This window comes from Poeciliopsis prolifica, unplaced genomic scaffold (assembly GCF_027474105.1).
Source record: "Poeciliopsis prolifica strain line A6 unplaced genomic scaffold, Auburn_PproV2 SCAFFOLD005, whole genome shotgun sequence".
Classification (NCBI taxonomy): Eukaryota; Metazoa; Chordata; class Actinopteri; order Cyprinodontiformes; family Poeciliidae; genus Poeciliopsis; species Poeciliopsis prolifica.
In genome coordinates, this window is record NW_026562380.1 from 14,064,827 (window position 1) to 14,087,291 (window position 22,465).

General features: G+C 36.7%; 2 protein-coding genes across 3 annotated transcripts in view; both read right to left on the reverse strand.

The window, feature by feature from the left end:
- The window catches only part of chrm3a (cholinergic receptor, muscarinic 3a), a 106,292-nt gene that overhangs the window by 58,521 nt on the left and 25,306 nt on the right, over window positions 1–22,465 (reverse strand). For both annotated transcript variants that reach the window (XM_055029927.1, XM_055029928.1), the window contains exon 2: window positions 20,076–20,190. The gene's annotated coding sequence lies outside the window, so the exon portion shown is untranslated. The remainder of the gene's footprint in view (window positions 1–20,075; window positions 20,191–22,465) is intronic.
- Window positions 18,147–19,181, reverse strand: LOC129359948 (piggyBac transposable element-derived protein 3-like). Its single transcript, XM_055029931.1, has 2 exons — window positions 18,961–19,181; window positions 18,147–18,588 (listed from the first exon to the last, which is right to left on the reverse strand). The coding sequence occupies exons 1-2, from the start codon at window positions 18,967–18,969 to the stop codon at window positions 18,262–18,264; spliced, it is 336 nt and encodes a 111-aa protein (XP_054885906.1). The 5' UTR covers window positions 18,970–19,181; the 3' UTR covers window positions 18,147–18,261.

A 22,465-nucleotide genomic window follows, 5' to 3' on the forward strand; every position in this document is an offset into this window, starting at 1 on the left:
AATGCAAGCCGCTCACAAATTCTGTACGAATTATAACATACCTTAATCTAAAATCTACAGTATGCAGATGCTCTTTATGCACTAAAACAGTTTTTTGCATCTCCATATGCTGAACTATTCAAATAATAGCACAACCTAATATTTGATTTATTTGTATATGGAAACATGGATATAAAAAGAAAGAAACAAAGACTTCTTAGCGTGCAACACTAAATCACTCACCCTTCATCCAAATACAAAAGGTGGTTGTATAAAAGTGAAACACTTTATAGATGAGAAAGAACTTAATGTTCCACAAAACTTTTCATTTTTTCATGCTTAGTCTGATTTAACACGTTTTTTTGACACACCAGCAAAACGCGCTGATATAAGAAACAGTGTGACAGTTGCTTAACAATCCGCCATCTTGTAAACTGGCCTTCACTTGTGTTAAATAAGTAAATCTGTGCAAATGTTATGCAGTGAACTCTGTATGAAGCAGAGCTACTTTGATTGGTTGTGGAATTGTATAAAAAATTATGGACGGCAACCCAGGGTCAAATCATGTGTACAGTCACACTGTTATCGTTTACTCCCTACTTTTTTATAGCTGCATGAGATTTATAGAATCGTATCTTCTCATAGTATACACAGTTCAAGTGAGGAAAATCTGTTTGAGGTTTAGTCAGGGTAAATCTTTTATGCCTCATGCCATAGCACTGGGAAGTTAGCAGTTTTTAAATGAACTACAATCCACTCACAACTTCAATTTTCCTGCTGCTATGTCACCTGCCGTCTATCCAGATGGTTCACTTCGTATCAGTGGCATTCTCCTCTGCCTCATAGGACTGGAATCTGTGTCCCTTAGTATTGGATTGGGACCAGTAATACACTCCCTGGTCCTATATTGCTGATGGAAGGTTTTCTCTGCCATCTGCCAGATGAGAATTTCGGAGCTTGTCTGTACATCTATTCCTGCCTGATCTGGATGTGCAATATGTAGAGAAAGGGAAGGCGAAGACAACAGGAGGAACAATAACTGAGAGACTGAGAACGGATACAGGAAGACAATCGTTTTACCTGCTTCCATTTCTCAGAATAACAGACGGGGAGAAATATCATAGAAACCTCAGCGACTGGTCTCAGACTTTCTTCAGAAATCTACTGGGATAAGGAATAATCCAAAGAATTGTGGCAATCTTAAATTTCAATTCAAACCATAATAATGCTAGTTTAATTTTCCGTTTTAAGAGGATCTTTTTTTTAAATCCCAAAAGTACCCTGAACTGATCATGAATATTCAGGTCTCTGTGAACTTGAACTGACCTCAGTCTCTCTGGGTGAAGTAAAAGCTAAAAAGCGGACATGTTTGACTAGGCATAACACTCCACAAGTAACGCAGACAGTATGTTGCTTGCACACTAATTACCAGGTGGAGTTAGTTTGTAGTCTATTTAGCTTAATATATGGGTGAAGCTCTAATGGTTAGGACTCTTGAGGATTCATATTTATTTTTTTTGCTAAAAGCATTAGCTAAAAAAAACTGACAAACAGTAGATCCTGCGGGAAGCACAACCCTGCAGAGAGGTTAGAGGGGAACGCATTGAATCGACAAAGAGTCATTAATTGCGGGGAGGGGTGGTATTTTTGGCAACGATATTTCACTCAGGAAATGACCGTGAGCATTATTGCACGCCACAAATCACTATGCCACAGACAAGCGGCTGCACCACTTCAAAATCTCCGTGACATAAACAATTCATTATAATTACAGAACAAGACAAGTTCCGTTAAAAATGACATTATTAAGCTTGTTATACAAAACAACTAAATAAAAAAAGACATGTAAAACATGTGAAACGGTGTGAACTAAATATTTGAAAACATGAAATATTTTGAATAATAAAAATAAAAAATCTGGGACAAAGATAAACAAAGCTGATGTGAAAAATTCTTCTTGAATCTACTTTAATTACCTAATAGATTATCGAAAGAAACATGTATGGCCTGTTGGTAAAATTATTGCACATTATTTTGTTAAAAGTTATTGAAGAAAGAACCACAACAGGGAGACAAGAACCTTACGTTCACAACCTTAAGGTTTGGTCCACAACATTTAACATGTAGACGAATTTAACATTCCCAAAACTAAACGTTAATTGATGATTTTACAAAGATAAAGATTCTACCTTCACATAGAATAACATTGGTTTGGAAAGCTTTTTTTTCCCTTAACAAATGACATTTTTATTTGGATACTACCCTTTGCTTTTTACTTAAATTATATGTTTGGCCTAAAAAAAGAAAAATCATCCCAAAGGCTGCTGACAAATAAATGTTTTGTCACACATTTATGTGTGACAAAACAACAAAAAAATAAGCTAGTACAACACAGAAAAAAAAAAGACAAGGAAGTTCCCCTCCATGTGATTTATCAGTGATGGTAGAAAGTATGAGAGAAAAATGTTTATATTAAGAGAGAATGTCATTGTTAGATTGTGGTAGTAAAGTGGTTTTAATCTTGAATACAAACTGGTATAAACTGTTAGGAACGACACTGTGAGACATATAAAGCAATACAAGACAATGCAATAATTAGTAGATAACACATATTTACAGTGAAAAATTGATTATCTAAAAGATGTCATGAAAGAAAACACAAATAAATGGAAATATATATATATATATATATATATATATATATATATATATATATATATATATATATATATATATATATATATATATATTTCCATTTAGTTATTATTGAAAATGATTTTAAGAACAGTACAGCTTAGTAATACTGCTTGAGCAAAGAATGTGAATTCCTCTTAGAGAACTCACAATTATCCAGGAAAATAGAACATCATTTCCTCTGATGAGACAATTGAGGAGACAAAGCATTGTCAGGGATAAAAGCCTGACTGGGGAACAGATAATTGGTAGCATTAGCTTTACAAGCTGCAAGCTGATGCAAAGAGTGGAAATGTAATCCTTGATTTTCCGTACAGTGGAAAGATACAAATAGCTACATTAACTTTTTAAACACAGACATGATGGATGGACTGTTAAAGAGCTAAGTTGATGGCTGTTAGCCACCAAAACGGATTATTCATCAACATAAATGTAGACACAATGGCACAGTAGGCTGCTGACAAATTTATTAAATTTAATCTTCCAGATTCCTGCAAATTTCAGAGATAGAGAGGCTGCGCAATCCAATCAATTTCCTTGCTAAACTCCATTTTCCGTGCAAACTAATGGCAAATTACTTAAAACATTAAGCTTTATAGTTTGTACATTAGAGAAATTCTGAGGGGGATCATGTTAATGAGAGTGCATTTACTCCCCCAGCTGCTTCAAAGTGAAGCCCACACAGGTGGGCTGATACTCCTGCTCCAAGTCACACAAAGCAAAGGGGGCTTGAGGGTTTAGTGCAAGGCCAGTAGATGTGTAGGCGTGCGGGTGTGCATGCGTGCGCGCAAGTGTGTGTCTGTGTACTTTTGCACGTTCTGATCAGAGTGCTTCCAGATGCTGCTGCCATTTACACCCCTGCCAATCAAAAGCCACAGGAGAATGGCAATTCCTCAGAGTCCCAGTTTACCGCCACTCTACCCAGCAATACTTGAATCCTCTGCTCTTATGGCAGATGAAGCGTGTTGGCCATAAAAATTAATGAATAACTTTAAATAAGATGCTTTGAGAAAACTGTATTTTACAGATAGTTTAGCAGTGCTAAAGGCAGATTCTGTGTCTCCTCTTGCCCTTGGATCACAGAATATTCATTGTATAAAAATTGCATTGACAGACTAAGTTTTAAGATTACTTGGTAAGCAATTTTGAATTTAAATAAGTGTATGTAAAATATGGTAGAAGTAAATACTATATTCAAATAATATGCTGGCTTCAAATAGGCAATAACATCTGAGCAGGCTGAAAGGTTTCACTTCCTCCTCTGCCATTAGCAAACTACCACCATAGGCAGACTATAATTCTAAAACAGCAGAAAATCAATGACACCATTCACAGCTCTTCAGTCTGACTGCTGATTGGCCCAGTTGAAATTCATCAAGATAAATCAAGTTCAATAGGAGAAACTCCAGACAAAGAACTGAAGCGAGATGAGAATTGAGAGGATTTGCGTTGGAAGACAATGCTCATGCTATGTGTTTGATGATCGTCTATTAAGTCTTATGCCTTAATCCTAATTTAGTTTCATTCTTTTCAACATAGGGCATAACATCAGCACTAAAAATAGTCGCAATCTTCTGCTTTCACAAAACTCATTTATGAGCAAAAATGAACGCAGCTGAGAAACCACCAATCCAACCTCATAGATTTTGGTTGTTTTTTATTATTGTTGTGAACTGAGAAATTTTAAATGCATGCAATTATCCTGTTGATTATTAACCTTCATAGTACAAACGTTTTGTACTTTTATTTGATTAATTAAACTTAAATAGGCAAATGTCTGTTTTATGCTAAGTCTGGGTCAATGTACTGACTCGTTTTTTAAAGTGTAGTCTGTCAAGTTGCTGAATTTTTACTTGGAAATATTAATCTAAATGATTAGAGTAATTCCCAAAGTATATCTTTGTCTCTTAATTTTATTTAAAATTAAGTAAAAATGGGGGGAAAATTGTGGACAAAATATTGTCCACAGCTGAAGAAACTGTAATTTTCAGCAGAAGATAATATGTTGGGCCATAGGGAGAACATTTAGATTACAAATCATGTGCAGGTCTCATACTTCAAATGTTCAAATATTACAGGTTTTCCTGGCAACAGCAGAAATTGCAGTTTTCCGGGAGCAAATTATTTTTATATACACTCATCTTGCACAGGAATTACAAGAATTTAGCATCATGTTCAATTTAATTGGAAAGAGCTTCACTTAATGGGAAAACCGAGACTAAAAAAGATGGAATTTTAACCATTTAGCTGCAGCTAGAAAAGCCATTTAAAGACGACTCATCAAGCAGATTTTCCAATGATTAAACTTTGTCCAGCATTTCTATCATAGAAAGAATACAATTTACCCCGAAATTAAAAGAAGGAATGTTTGAGGGCAATTAGAAGAAACAGACATGGTTTAGGAATTTGAGTGCACAAGTGAGTTGATTTTTGTTTATTTATCTTGTATGTGTGGCTTGTTGTATTTTATACTAACCATTTATTGATCTTTTTATCTTTCAAATTGTTTATGTTCTCTCTCTCTCAACCTCTCTTTCTCTCTCTCTCTGTGTATATATATATATAAAAAAAAAAAAAAATTCCCTTCTCACCCACCGCGGGTGGTTCTTATCCTCTGAGCTCGGGTCCTCTACCAGAGGCCTGGGAGCTTGAGGGTTCTGCGCAGTATCTTGGCTGTGCCAAGGACTGCACATTTCTGGACTGAGATGTCTGATGTTGTTCCTGGGATCTGTTGTAGCCACTGCTCCAGTTTGGGGTTACTGCCCGAGGGCCCCGATGACACAGGCCAGGTCTTCACCTTCCAGGCCCTCTCCAGTTCCTCCCTGAGGCCCTGGTATTTCTCTAGTTTCTCGTGCTCCTTTTTCCTGATGTTGCAATCACTTGGTATTGCTACATCTACCACAACGGCTTTCCTCTGATGTTATCCACTACGACAATCTGGTTGGTTCGCCATTACCATTTTGTCTGTCTGGATCTGGAAGTCCCACAGGATCTTAGCTCTGGCGTTCTCCACCACCTTTGGGGGTGTTTCCCACTTTGATCTTGGGGTTTCCAGTCCATATTCTGCACAGATGTTTCTGTACACTATGCCTGCCACTTGGTTATGTCGCTCCATGTACGCTTTCCTGCCAGTATCTTGCACCCTGCTGTGATGTGCTGGACTGTCTCAGGGGCCTCCTTGCACAACCTACACCTTGGGTCTTGTCTGGTGTGGTAGATCTGGGCCTCTATTGCTCTGTGTTTAGGGCCTGTCCTGGGCTGCCAGGATGAGGGCCTCTGTGCTGTCCTTGAGTCCAGCTTTTTCCAGCCATTGGTAGGATTTACTGATATCAGCCACTTGGGTTATTTGCTGGTGGTACATCCCATGTAGGGGCTTGTCCTCCCATGATGGTATCTCTGGCACCTCAACCTCCGTTCCCTGTTGTCTGAGACATTCACTGAGCACATTGTCTGTTGAGGCTTTGTCCCTGATGTATTTATGGATCTTAGTTGTTTCGTCCTGGACAGTGGTTCTCACACTCACTAGTCCTCTGCCTCCTTCCTTGCGGCTCGTGTACAGTCTCAGGGTGCTGGATTTGGGATGGAACCCCTCCATGCATTGTTAGTAGCTTTCTGGTCTTAATATCTGTGGCTTTTATCTCCTCCTTTGGCCAGCTAATTATTCCAGCAGGGTATCTGATTACTGGCAAGGCATAGCTGTTTATCGCACAGATTTTGTTCTTGCCATTGAGCTGGCTTCTCAGGACTTGCCTTATTCGTTGGAGGTATTTAGCTGTGGCTCCTTTCCTTGTGACCTCATCGAGGTTGCCATTTGCTTGTGGTATACCTAGGTACTTGTAACTGTCCTCTATGTCTGCTATTTGTTCCTTCTGGGAGTGAGACCCCTTCTGTGTGGATGACCTTCCCCCTCTTTGTGACCAGCCGACCACATTTCTCTAGTCCGAATGACATCCCAATGTCAGTGCTGTAGATCCTGGTGGTGTGGATCAGTGAGTCGATGTCTCGCTCACACTTGGCGTACAGCTTGATGTCATCCATGTAGAGTAGGTGACTGATATTGGCCCCATTTTTGAGTCTGTATCCGTAGCCAGTCTTGTTGATAACTTGGCTGAGGGGGTTCAGGCCTATGCAGAACAGTAGCGGGGACAGAGCATCTCCTTGGTATATGCCACATTTGATGGACACTTGTGCAAGTGGTTTGCAGTTGGCTTCAAGGGTGGTTTTCCACAGCCTCATCGAGTTTGCAATGAAGGCTAATGAAGGCTATATATATATATATATATATATATATATATATATATATATATGACAGTAAGTTCCGCTCACCCGCTGATGAACCATTTGCTTGATTCAAGTTTATTATAACAGTGATGCCAGTAGAAGTTGCAGCACAACTTCTCTTGAGCACTGAACTTGTAAAATTCTGCAATAGTATGTAGAGAAACAGAAATAAATTGAGAAAAGCACACACACACACACAAAAATAAGTTGCTTCACTCCAAAAATAAATATTTTGATTTTGGGACATTTTTATGCTTGGCACTAGGTTGTCATTTAACATGTATTATGACAGAGGTTGACTGAACTCCTGCAGTGCTGACCTTTTCGCTGACAGATTGTCACACTGTAAAATAAATGTCTTTCAGCTCACGACCTCTTACATACCGGGTTAATCGAAAATAGTTTCATACAAACACGACAAGTGCTATGGATCCAGTATTGTGTGTACTTTTTTCAAAATGGTGATCCACTTTTTCCAACGATGAGCTTGAGATACTGACATCATCTTTGACATTTACACAAATAAAGGCTTCGTCCAACAATCCCTGTAAAGGCCACTTGATTGTATCTCGTAAGACATATAGGCCACCTGGTATTTTCCAATTCTAATTATTACAAATTATTGTTTCAACTGCAGTCTGACACCAGGACAAGAGGTCATTCGTTAGCAGTAACCATTCATCTTTTTGTGTCACTTATATATCAAAGCTTTGACAAAGTACTAAATAATGAAATGCGTTGGGTTTGCTGGGTTTGGTGTCATCAGTGCCAGAAAGCCATCTAAGTTCACATCATGGAGGCATGCATCCATCCCAATTGCATTGCTGATTCTGGCACAGATTAGCATAGCCTGTAAAGAATTGCTGATATCACTAAAACAGGCTATACTAATTAAAGCCAGAATCATCAATTTTGATCTTCAGACAGCTGGATTCCTAAAAAAGAAAGGTTTCACTGCACATGTGGTTAAAATTGGAAACAAATCAACATTAGCATCATAAACAAGGTGTTAATGTCCACAAGGTTGACAAAAACATAGGATTAACTCTTTCTGTACAGCAAAGGGAAAAATTGCCTTTTACATGGTTTTAAATTAAACACTAATTTGTGTTTGTGAATTCCTCTCTGAAATTAAACAGATGTTTAATTTTAGCTCACAGAACACCCCACTTTCACCCCAGAATAAGTAGATTTCTATCAAATAGGAGTCAAATCTGGGGTTCACGTTTTGCACAATGCATCACACCAGAATGACATCCAACACACAATGAATGGCCTGGTGAAAGAGAAATGAAGGGAGCAGAACTGGGAAAAGATGTAGGAGACGAGTGGGGTAGGGCAGAAATGAACATCCAAGATGAACATTAAAAATGTCCAGTTTGACAGAAAAAAAATGAGTTTGTTTTGACAAAAAAAAAAAAAAACATTCTAATTTAGACCTCCAGCTCAATAACAATACAATTGTTGGATAACAAAAACACAGCAGAATGTCCTATATAGGTGACCTAAGAGAGGACTAATAGTACAAGTAAGCCAAAAAGCATCATAATCAGGTTACTTCTCTGACTTTGAGTCCGAGACTTAAATGTCAAAAGGATGATGTTCCCTTTGTTTGGCTTGGCTTGTTTCCTGAATAAAACACCTGAGATTTTGCCTCTTGGTCAAAGCTGGAAGTCTTGAAGCTTTACTCCCTTTCAGAGGTTAGCAAATGTGGAAACTGTAATAATCTATCATCGTAATGATGTACATCCCAGAAACAACATCCAGGAGATACAGTTCAGCAATTCTTCACCGGCCTTCTATGACGCATGGCTTGCTATTTATTATAGACTTAAAACAGGGAAGATTCTTGTACAGTTGCGTAATCCAAATAATTAAAATGCTTAGACAGAAGTTCAAAAGATAAAATGAAGAAGATGCGACCATTAATTATCAAGCTTCTGTTTCATTTATTATCTTATTAGGGAGGTGTAATCCGTCGAACCGCCAATTTCCAAAAACACACAAAAAAAACATTCATAAAAGCACACGCAGGGTCAGTGTGACCCTGCTGGTCTGCGCACAGAGTAAAAATTTTTGAGTTTCCTGCAAAACCCGTCATGTTCTGTGGTGCTTCACTCACCTTATTCTGGCTACTCCTGACAGAACACAAATAGCTGAAATGTTTTTGGCATAATTTTCAAAAACCAGACACGGTATTTCACTCATTAACTATCAGGTCAGTTTCGAGTTTCAGTTGTTGTTTGCATGTGCCTATCTGTCTCTCTAATGTACTTTCATCTAAAAAGCAGAACGTACTGTACTCAAAGCAACTGGCGCAGGCCAAGGTAAGCTTTGCTCTCACGGCTACGTCCACGGTAAAATGTTTAGAAATCAAAACATTTGATGGTTTGATGAGCAAACAGCAATTTTTATTGCTCATTGGCAAAACAAAACTTTCTGTCAGTTTAACTCAATCATACAGGCCCATCTTCTGTCTTGTTCTCGATTTACAAGTAAAAATTTGAAAAGTATGACATGACTTTGTATTCATCCACTCATATTCAAAAATGTAGAATCACATTTTAGTGCAATTGATGCCGTGGGTCTTTAGGTTTCTGCCATGTTTGCCCATGTCGAGACTGACATGTGTTTGCATTAGTCTTTGGAAGGAAATAAAAACAACAATTTCTTCATTTTTGCAATGCAGTTGGATTCAAAATAATTTTTCCCAACGATGAGCTTGAAATACTGACATCATCTTTGACATTTACACTAATAAAGGCTTCGTCCAACAATCCCTCTGAAGGGCACTTGATTGTATCTCATAAGACGTATAGGCCACCTGGTATTTTCAATTCTCATTATTACAAATTATTGTAATAATGCAATTCTTCATGTTGCAATTCTTTATGTTGGAGATGTCAACATCTCCTATGTTGACATCTCCAACATAGGAGATGTTAGCTCCTTAATAACAGACAGGTCAAGCACTTCTCTTTTAGACCATGTTTGCTCAAATATTGATGCCTGACAACTTATGGTACACCAGTATATAGCTACACGTTTATTTTAAATCTGTAAGCTCAAAAATGTGACACTAGCATAAATTTTTCTACAGATACATATTTTGTGTGCATTCTTTCTGAGCATCTGATCCAGACCTTCATCCTTGCTGCTTATCACAGGGTAACTCTTCAGTTTGGCAAACAACTCCACCAAGGCTCTCACACTTTCAGCTCTATGGCATTCACCCACTCAAACCAGCAGCTACTCTCTCCTCTCCACTCAACCAATGCAGCCCTGCACAACAGCCATAATGTCCAGCTACACCAAACCCAGTCCTTTCCATATAAATTGCAACTTATGCAATGTGAAGCAGGGTTTGTCTTTTTCCCCAATAATATTTGTGTGACGTCCTGTTTCATCTGATTGTTTAGACCTGAGCCCAAACAAACATGCTTTCCTGTTTATTACACGTACATTTTCTTCACAGTTTCAATGTATTTGGAATCAATGCAATTCTCAACAACCTGTCTGCTATAGACTGTGCATGAATTAGAATATAACAACCATCCCACATGATTTTATATAAGTATCCTGCTTCAAACTAAAAGTAAGCACAACAATTATGGAATAAACTTTTCTCTCTAGCTGGCAGTGGACAGTGACAACTTGTGTCGCCTTATAACTTTTAGTGTTAAAATAACACTTGTAGTGTGACTGAGTCACCAACAGCTAATAAAATGTAAGTGTACACAATAAAATGAAGACTATGACTATAAATTATCCCTGAAATTAGCGATTTAGTGTTGGATTAAAATATGCTGTTGTGTAGATTCAGTTTACATGACCATAAAGAAAAGAAAATACTTCCATTATGTGTGTTTAATCTATAGGAACAAGTTTTTTAATTTGCAATAGAGGCCAAAATAGAAGGTCAGTGTATAGGATGAGTTCAGTGAGATTCGTGTTGAAGGTCTGTGAGATGTTTTCAGAACTGAGAACAGGATGGAAATTGTTGTTGTTGTTTTGCAGCTTAACCATTCTGTGCCTCACAGGGAAAGAAAAAACATGCCTGCAAGCTGACTGAAGAACTGCAAAAAATTGAAACCACTCATAAAAATATATTTATACCACAGGAGAGAAGCTGGAAAGGTCCATCTGCACAGTGTCTGTCGACGGTACTGTGTTTTCTGGCAGCTAAAATGGAAGGAATAATGAAAGCAGGGAATTTTGTGGGTAGGAGGGAGAGAAAGAAAGAAGGAGAAGGAAATTTCACTCGAACAAAAATAAAGTTTTCTTTAGGCCTCCAAATACAAATTTACTTTCAAATGCTGCCATTGGAGTTCAGTGGATATATTAAAACAAGAGAAAGTGCAACGGCTATCAAAAGACTACTTTAAATTTAAATGTTTACATCGTACAAATGACATGGTTGAAATCTGATGGAATGAAGAGTCTAAGATGTATGTAAAACCAAAAACAAGGAAGAAATATAATTTATTGTGGGACAGAACAATATACAACACACTTATTGATATGGCAAGATCATCATCACTGTACTAAAATAGAGGGAAAAAAACTAGTTGAATAGTATAATAGGTAATTATTTATGGACCATGAATTCAAGTTCTGTCTGCTTGTGATACGTTTGGTGAGGCTTGTTGATTAATGCGACATAAAACTGTGGTCATGGAGTGGAAAAGCCATTATGCAATGAACCAAAAGACCAAATAATTAGGTATTTGATTAATAATCACAAATCTTATAAATACCAAACATCATCACACATAGCACTTTTCCTGATGTCACAGTATATTGTGTTTTTATATTTGCATTAAATCCAGAAAAAAAAAAAAAAAACACTGACTAAGCTTTTGTTAAAATCAATTTTCTGGGTTTTTTTTTCTCTTTTTGAGAACAGAAAAAGTCCAGAACCTCTAAAAAATAGAAGTTGCTGACAATACAGTGATAAATAAAGACAAAAAGTTGAGCCAAAGCTACATTTAATTTAAGTAGTCGTAGAATGAGCAGGTTAGATTTTCATCACAGCTTAAAACCAAACAACATACAAGGTGCCAAGATCTCAGAAAATACCGAGTTAGAACAGAAATTCATTACATTGCGCATTGAGCTATTCCTATTTATAAACATTCAAAACTTAAGAGGACAACCAAACATGTTTAAGTTTCAGTAGCATGAGTAGTAAAATAAAATATGCTAATTTTAAATTCTAGCTTGTTCATGTCTGGTTTTTGTTTCTTAAAAGCTATTTAAAACAGCTGTAATGTCAAACTTGTTCGATCAAACCTGGCTAAGTTCATCAGTAATGCGACTATCACAAACCACCAACCGAGAGAGGGTGTACTTTCTTTTTTCACCATGTGAGATGGCTTTCATTTTTGCATGACAGTAGCCATGAGTTCTGACTCCAGCATGAAAAGTCATCAGACGCAATGTCACGCCTGTGGTTCTGCACCATCCCAGCTGTGATACTTCTCCTTTCTTTAATACCCATGACTTCTTCAATCTGTACACATAGGCTTCACTTCTTACCCACAGGGCAGCTCCATCTCTGCAACCATTTTGTGTGGTTTTCAAGCTCAGTGGTGTCCCCAAGAGCAGCTGACACATATGGCACAAATGCATTTACAAAGTAAAAGATACTGAGTATAAGAACATAAAATATTTGGTAATATTTTGCCATAATATTTGTGCCTTTTCTGAGAACTTGTGTATACTCAGAGTAAATCAGGTGTGAAATATGATTAGCTCTTGTAACATTTAGTAGTGAGGTACGTTGAGGAATCAGGTTTATTTGTCTCTCTGGAGCGATTCATTTTGTTTTCTCAAAAAAAACAAAAAACATCCAGGTTAACATTTTTTATAATATTTATGTTACCTGTATTTTACTCATTTTACTATATTCAGTTGCTCATAATATTAAAATTATTTTTATATTTAATAATTAAATAGTTTGGGGTGTATCATTTACTCATTAATGTTACTTTTGCTCATTTACCTTTAGAGCCCTGAGATGTCTGTCTGTGGAAAGGTCAATGTAACCTTTTGATGACTTTTGCTGTCTGTGGCTTTGTTTACACTCTTCAACATTACAGAAATGTATTGTTCCCTGTGCTGTATATCAAAAAGACATTGTTTGAGATGCTTTTTTACAAGTTTGCAGGGGGCCCATATTCAACGCTGCTAAGACAAATTATATATGTAAATTAATTTCTGTTGCAGATAGGGAGTGAGTTGACCTGAATTTGTAAACTCATCCCACTTTTTGATAAAGTAAAAATTCTTGAAACAAACATTTGTCAGTATCTGTCTCTGATTTGTTTCTGTCTTGACATGTTCCTAATTCTTTTTTTTTCCCTAACAGGAGAGTTAATAAAAACCAGCACAAACTAAATTATACTCTCCATCATGCTGTTGATACTCAAAGACAAATAAATATAGCATCCTTTATAACCACTGCTTTTCTATGAAGCAATATGAATTTTATTGCAACCTGGGTTTCAACAACCAAACATATATAAAAACTAATTCACAATGAACAAAATATCTATGCTTGTGATGAAGCTCCACATAGCAGCAGGTTCATACCTGCTGCTATGTGGAGCTTCAAACAACATAACATATTATTATGTTGTTTCCAGAGATAACTAAGTACTTTGCAAATTTGTTCACAATCTTTGAACCGTTTCACATCAGACATCATCAGAGATCCCATAATTTGCTTTAGTCAGTCATCCAAAATCAGTAATTCATAGAGTTTGTGGTTGTAACGGACAAAAGTTAAGTTGTTTTAACAAGGTTCCTAATGTGCATAAGATAATCTGGCACACACGTTAGCCACCATAAAAAAAGCAAAGTTTCAAAGTTTCACCAACTGTGCAGAAGATGAAAGGATTCTGGAAATAATGAAGAGGAGTCAGCTATTTTAGTTAGTCACAAAAATGTCCGTAAATGTGGTGGTACAAGTTTGGGCAAAGGTGCCACACAGGTTAAGCACACAGAAAGTTGTGCTTAACCTTTGATGCAAAGATTCCTTGTAAAATATTTCTGTCCTTGCAGATCCCACTGCATTGAAGGGCCATTATGAAAATGGGAGATATACAGGAAAATGAGAATTAACACCAGTGAACCTAAGCAATCATGCCTTGTGCTGCTGTGCCTTGAGCAAAGAAATGTCAAGTTGTACAGTGCATTTCAAATGACTTCAATCATGTTTTATGCCATTAATTATGATTGATATGCCTTTAAACACCAACATGGTTTCAGAGGAATTTAAACAGATAGCCATTTGCTGAAGAGTTTCTTTTGGAAGGACAGAAAAAAAATAATAATAACCTCTGCTTGTTATGTTTTTTTTATCCAGCAGAGAGACCTCGGTGTAAATACCCATGTTTATTTATGTGTTTATTAAAGGACTAAGATTTGTCATTAATTGTGAATTTGAGCCCCTGAGAACTGGAGCTGAATACCAAATAGGGCTTTACAATGTTTGAAGTATTATAATACGGAGCCCTGACTAGCTAATGAAGTCTCTGTGGACTGGATCCCTCACTATAATTCACCTTTTATTCTCACAATCCCTTCATCAGTTCCACTTTGACGGATTTCCAGCTTAAAATTGAGAGGAATAATAATAGAGACTTAGTGAGGTTCTTTAAAAAAGTTGATGGAAAAAACTTCCTCTTGGCTGAAGCAGATTGATTGCTGTTTAACTGAATTTTAACCCCATGATTTAGCCTACAGACATCAACAATTTCCTTTAAATGAGATTTTCCTTAACAAAATGTCATTGAAGTGAAGCACACTGTACAAAAACAAAACAAACAAAAAAAATGTGCAGGAGAGTGGTTGGGTTGAATGGCACTTAATGCTAATTTTTATTGGAAAAAGGTACAGATTGAAAATTTCCTAAATAATTCATTCATACTATTAATGCTTTTTGACCCAAAAAGCATTCATGAGACTTTGATAAAATTTTATTCCGGTGACAGATAAATATTTTTCTTTCATAATGGCGTCAAATATCCCTGTTTGTTCTCTCACCCTTGTCAAAAAGTACAAAATTGTCAAGACAAACTCAATAAATTGTCATGGGACCATCATAGTGTAGAAAACAAAACAATACCACTAACTTAAAGAAACACTCTCTGTTGTGTTGCATACACATGTGTGATTGACAGCACTAAGACGTTCCTCCTGTCTCTGATTGGTTGTTTCTGACAAAGCAGTATGATATCTGCAAATGGCAGATTTTTATGTATAATATAAAAAGTGAAAATTAAATGTGAAACACTCCTGATTCATCTTTAACAAACATTTTGAAAGTGCTTGAGAGGAAAGAACCATCAACACTTCTTCATCATATACAGCGAGTCATAATGACAAATCTTCAAATCATTTTTCTAACCACAAGAAGAAAAAACTGTGGACAACCATTGTTAATGTGTCCTGTCACACTTGCACAAAACTGTATTTGTTATTATCTCTTGTATAACCGTGTCTGGGCCTCCTGCTACCACAAACCCAAATTACATGTGCACTGAGGGAAGTCTGTCTGATGCTTGAGTGCTTTTAACCACTCTTGCTGGTATACCCTCACTCAGGGAAACGCTGGGTGACAAACCGTAAACCCACTGACATGCACAAAGTGGCAGCATTTACTGTGTACCCATTACTTCAATAATACATGTTGGCTAAGTTGCCTGAGTTAATATCTCTGAATGTCTTTGACTGCATTCTTTACTTTCAAATTAATGCTTAATATCAATAATCAATTCAATACCAGATGTATAATGTTCAAAAAAAGACATGCCCTCTCATTAGAATGACAGAAATATTATTTCAGTATAAGATTATTATATGTAGGCTGTGTTAAAGGTTACTGCTTCAGGGATTATGTCTTACAAACAAACATGTTTTTGTTTTCTTAGGGAATAAATATAAGATAGGAGATTAGACCATTTCTCATTGTTACTCCTCAAAATGCAAAAATACATGAGAACACGATTTTCATGTATGGCAGGTGTGTGTTGATCTTCTAGGAAATCACTAGAAGAAAATGAATCCGGACCTGAACTTGCTCATATTGAGAGTAATAATCATAGTTTAAGACAACTGCAACTGGAACTGGAAGTTTATCTTACTGCAAGCAAAAACATTTTCCAAAGCTGACTGTTACAGAGCTGTTTTTTTTTAGTGTCATCCTGCATTGAAAGATTATTTAAGTTTAAGGCTTCTGATTTATATATTGCAGAAGTCCTGATGAATGTGAACAATTATACAGATGAGAGAAATGTTGGGTCAGAGCAAAATAAAGCAGAGGAAAGACTCCATACAAGTACATTTTCCTACTTTCTGGTCCGCACCAGCTCTTATTAGACCTTGATGGGTATTTTTATCAACGTTGTTTCACCCACAAGTAAGTCACAGAAATAATTGAATGCTTTTCTGCAAGTTCACAAGTATAATTTTAAGTCTTGCGTCCAAAACACTGGCGTCTCAGATTTTGTTTGCAGCTCATGTATTAATTCAGTTGCTAAGGAACTGCCCGATACATCTGATGTAATAATTATACTTTGGCTTTAACATCATTTGTGGTGTTCTCTTTTCAAATCAATTCATTTGGCTTAATCAAGCCCTGCATACTTTCTGGGTCTGTACGCCCCCCTCGTTGCCTCATTACGGTGAGAATATCACACTGGTGCAAAAAAAAAAAAAAAAAAACACTTCTCGAGTTACTTTTGTGATTGTTTTAAATCATCCCAAAAAAGCTTCAGGATGAGGGTGAGTTTCTGTGTACTTTTTTGATAAGGAAGTCACAGCAGGAGTAAGTTGGACATGTCACAAAGTCTAAATAAGCTCAGAGACAAGTGAAGTCTTTAGCAACTGATTGCTTCCCATGACCGTTTCCTTTTTTTAGGCACAGGCAAATTTTGTGGGTGCTTTTTAGATGAATGTGCAAATCCCAGAGATGGAATTAAAGCAATGTAAGGTTAAAGTCCAGACTAGTTGTATTGTTCACTGAGTATTGTATTGTTCAGAGTTGCTTTAGGACTGAAGCTTCTTACAATTATCATCAGGCAAGAAAATGGTGACTTCAAAGCAGATTACAAAGAAAGACCAGACAACAAAGCATGCACACATTTGCTTTTTCCTTTGGTCAATTTAGACTCACAAGCAGATCTTACATGTATAATTTTTGGACTTTGGAAGGACACTGAGGCAACATAAAAACTTTAGACACAAGGTGAGAATACCAGCTCAAACTGTTGATCTTCTAGAGACAAAGAGACAACATCAAGATCCCTCTATCAAGGTTTTAACCCAATTAATGATACGTAAGACAAAAACACACGTCAAGATTGTGGTATTTTATTTGATAATGTTAGTTATTTTAATGTGCATGTAAACTGCAAGCAAAACATTCTTCCATTTATTTCAAAAGAGATCATTTTCATGTCTGGACATTTTTCTATTTATTTAAAAGGATGGTAACTTAGGGCATGTTTAGCAAAGAAAAATTGCAATTGTGAAAAAAGAGAGATTAACAATTGATGCATATTATAGAAAAGGGAGAAGTTTAATAAAAAATATCAGTATTGGACCTGATTCCGTCATAAATCTTGAAGTCAACCAAGTTATATTTTGGCTTATTTTCGATGAGACGATGAGGGTTACATTGTTGCATAGTTATAAATAACAAGATGTGTCATATAAGGAGTTGAGAAAAATGTTTCACTGCTTGTTTTTTTTTTGTTTGTTTTTATTTTGGCACACCTTTGTATTTTAACCTCCTGAGACCCGGACTTTTGTTTGATGTGCATTTTTTATGTCTCCTTACTATTTGGGATTAGTCTGACCTAATTTTAGTTAAAATTAAATTTTAGCTTTCTATGTGCTCTTGAACTATGTCAAAACCAATGTCCTCATATGAGGACATTGGGTCTGTTTTTGCATATAATTTTTTTCTTTGCCATTTGGGATCAAAAGGACCCAATTAGCCTAAAAATGAAATTTTAGCTTTCTACAATAAGTGGTGATATCAAAACTAAATGTCCTCATATGAGGACATTGGGTCTATCTGTGTGACGATAAGACCATACAATCAATGTTATTATTTACGTCTGTGTTTCACAGTATGTACATTTACGCTGCTTTCTGTCCAGACTTTCACAAGGAAGACACCATTGGTTAACAAAGTACAAGTTTATTTTATACTGTCAACAAACACAAAATTGCAGAAAAAAGTGTGCAGCTTTTGCATGGAAAAGTGCAAAGTTTATGAACTTCATTATGAACATGTTATAGCGAACTCATCATTCTGTCTGATAAGTCTACCCCACCCATTTTTGCATTGTACTCCTGTACAATATTTGGTCTTCTGATGGTTAAATAGCATTTGTCCTTCTTGGACCACCGCTGGCAGGTGTCCTCTGGCTCCTTAGCATGGACAGCAGAGAGCATCAGGACCGGCTTGTTGTCAAACCATTTCACTACATTCAGTTTCCCAACTCCCCTGACAACTGATGCGGAGGACCATCTGTCTTGCTGCTTCATGATCTTGTCACTTGGAAGCTTCTGCATTGCTTTTGGGATCCTGTTCTTCATGACTGTACCAGTTAGGTTCACCTAAAAACAAAACCAATTAGATAATCTCTAAGTGATGTAGCAAGGACAATTTTTTATGGCAGCCATCTTGACGGAAAACAGGGTAAACCTGCACCCTTTTTGAAGGATCAGCCTTATTTTAAGTGTAATAAGACTTATTTTGACTAGAAATTAGAAATTTTGACTAGAAATAAACACAAATGCTCTTGAGAACATTTTACGTTTTGCACTGAAGATAGACCTGATGTCCTCAAACGAGTACGTCATGTTTACAGACGTTGTAGCTTGCTAATATTACTCAAATATATCAAATAAGCATGCCAGGTGAAGCTACAGACATTATTGTGCATAAATAAACAAGTTTCAATCATAAAATTTGATTAGGATTTTTACCTTGTCCATGTTTCTGTCGGGAGTTGCCGTCGAAGAAATTGGCCGTCATCTCCGCCATGCTGTTTTTTTTCAAATGAGTGTAATTTCATTATGAGACCACTAGGTGGTGCGGACATGCCCCCGAGATGAGGACAATTGGTCAAAATTCTTACAAATTCAGTATCATGGTGCAGAACAGCAAAAATGTAATGTCCTCATATGAGGACGCGGGGTCTGAGGAGGTTAAATCATCAAACAAATTTCAGCATAAAAGATCATTTGAGTCAATAGAAAAAGCTAATTTCAACTTAAGATTTTCTTCATTAACGGGAAAAGTTGTCAAACCAACAAGGCCCTATATGGAAGTATAATCGCACCCCTTGTTAAAAAACAAATTAATTGTGATTATGTTGGTATTATTTCAGGAACAAAAGCAAGCCCAACTAGTGCAAAACCAGTGGAGTCAAGAAATGGATATAAATACAAACTCTGACAATATTAAGTAGGGTGACAGATCTCAAATAGCAACTCATCATGCCTACATTTAACAAGATTTCAGAAAAAAATGTCATTCATGTCTCTCAATCTGGAAAGGGATAAAATATATTTTGGGTCACCGGAACTGCAGCGACCCAAAATGAGAGTAATAATCCATAAATGGATGACAAAGATGAACAATCTCTTGAAAATATGTAATTGCGATGAACTTGCTATATATTGTGATTTTGCTTTACCCATATTTTCTGACCGTTTTCCTCCTCGTTGACAAAAAAAAAACATATTTCTAAAAACATCTTGATTCATATTGTCTACAGCGTAATTTACTGTAGGGGGAGAGATGCATCCTTCAATATAAATTACCACTTTACGGGCAAAAATGACTTAACAAATGGTTCAAAGAAAAACTGAATCTCCATTAGATTTACTTTCTAAAAAAATAACAAAAATAGGAGGTGGTAATAAGAGTCGCCATTATATAACAGGCTCTGTTTTTGACAGCGCAATTTAAAATATTGTGAACGTGAACATTAGGAAGATGCCCTGAAGATACAGACAGCTGACAGGGCGAGAGGCAATGGTGTCATTTGTGAATCAAGAAGTTTCTTTCTTTTTTTTTTCTTTCATGGATAACTCACCAAACGCTGCCGGGAGGTGAAGAGTCTGGAGGTCACCTTTCAGCAGAGCGCTTTTCGGTGTCTATGCTTTCAACTGGAGGTGCACGATCATTTTCTTTCAATCGGATCATAGTGTCTTGGAGACAGAAAGGAAGAAAGGAGACAAAAAGCAACGAATGTGTTAAAAGACATATGACCAAATTAGGAAGTGGAATACCTATAGCACTGCTGCCTTTGAAAACGGAGTCAAACATGAACAGGAGGGAAGAACTATGACACTCAAAATGTTTGCCCTGAGCCAAAATGGCTGCTCTCTCCCATAAGGAATTATACATTTTTCATAATAAAACAAAGCAAAAAAAAATAATATAATAAAATAAATCTTCTATTTGCCATTCAAGCGTAATTATTTTTAGTGCCTATGATGATCTTTTATGCATTTCCTGCAATATGCCTTTACATTGCAGCGTTGCTGAAATCCTTTTACTTTGTTTGTCTAATGCGTATTAATCAAAGATCTGCTTGAGGGATGTGTCTACCATTCCCCCACTGGATAATATCTGTCAAAGGGAAGAATGGCATGTCTTCATGTCTCGGGAAGTGCTCATGCCTTATATAGTCTGGGTCTACTAGAGTTGCCTGCTGCACATAGCTGGATGTAGCCAAAGGCTAAGGAAGGAGACCTTTTGAGAGCTCATTAAGACAGTCTTCAAGTCTTGAGAGACAAATATGAATGCACTACAAAAGAATGAGCCTGCCATTAAAAATAATCAGAAGTAATGGCGCTGTTCCCAGACTGAAAGTACATTTAATATTTTTTTTTTTTTTTTTAAAGTAGAAGCTGGTTTAAATGGAGAAAAAAAGGCTATAAAGTGGAAGACGGGCTTGGGGCTTAATATTAATTTTCAAAAATGTAAACGCCTTTAGAAACATTAAGCAAATGAATAATGTATGTTCTGTGTTGCAAATACAAATTATATCCTAAAGGTCAATGTATAAAATATTTGTTCTAAAAGACATCCACATGGCATTTACTGCAATTCTTTTTGCATCTTTTTTTCCCCACTACTGACATTTACACTAGATGCACACAGACAAAGAAGAAACCACATAGAATTTAAATATTTCCTCAGCTGCATCCTATTTTAAGGCATCCTAACAGGATGGAGTGCTTCATCTTAATGCTAACAACCTCGCTTGGCCTATCTGCTCTAAAGCTAAGCTGGGTCTGCAGGGGCGTTTTCGAGTGAGCCGTGAGGAGGACTAAGCGATACAATTACCGTTTTCAAGTTTTCACTTTAAATCTGCGCTGAGACTTGATTGAAGCCTCCAATGACATGCCATATCCAAGTAATGACGGAGACGTTCCCACAATGTTATGAGACACTTATTACCCAGATAAACACAGCAGTAACTTGTCATACAGTGCGTATGAAGAAGTCTTGTGTAAAGCAGAGAAATGAAACGTCATAAAGTTTTAATTCCCAGTCTCATAATGAATTATTCTAAGGAAGAAAGCCTCAAACCTCTCAATTTTATTCTATTTTTTTGGCACTAGAGGCCTTCAATGACAGTCACTGAACTAATAACACTCTACTCTAAAAACTAGGGTTGAAGCATGGCTGTGAAAAAAGACAGACCGGCGACTTATCCAGGGTGACCCTGCCTCTCGCCCCGAATGTTAGCTGGAGATAGGCACCAGCACCTCCCGACCCCTCCAGGCACAAGGGTGTTAGAAAATGGATGGATGGGTTAAATGATTTTTTTTCTGCATTCAATCTATTTTGTGCCAAAGTGTGCAACCAAAAATACTTCTCTCTGCTACATTTAAGTATCATATGGACTCTTGTAGTCCATCATGTTCTATTATACAGAATTAAAGTTCATGTCTGAAACATGAAAAAAAATGAATCTTCTGTTCTTCTTTTTCCTAAGTTTCAGTGAAGATTGGCAATTATTGCACATCATCACAGAAAAAAAAAAACAGAAAGTATTGCTGCAACAACTCATAAGTGAGAGGCTGGACTATTCATATTAAACATAAACAGCACAAAAGTCACGACAACGTCAAATCACTCTACTTCCGAAATGGAGACTCTTATCTCGCCCAGCTTAAGTACAATATAAATCTAGCAGGGAAGCTCTTGACATCCTCGTTTGCTCACTGTTTGACTTACTAAGAACTGGTTCTCTAAAAACTGCTTTTGATTCATGTGTGCGTGCGCAGTGAAAGAATAAAACAAAAATTTCAGTTTCACAAAAGTTATTTTTTATAACCAATAAAAATTGTTTCAGTTGGACAAAAAGTGCAACTATTTTTCTAATCAATTGCATGTACAGGAAGAGTCTTTTCACCTCAAAGTGGAGGAGCATATTTGGTCTCTAGCTGTAGGTATTTGTGTAGGAACGCT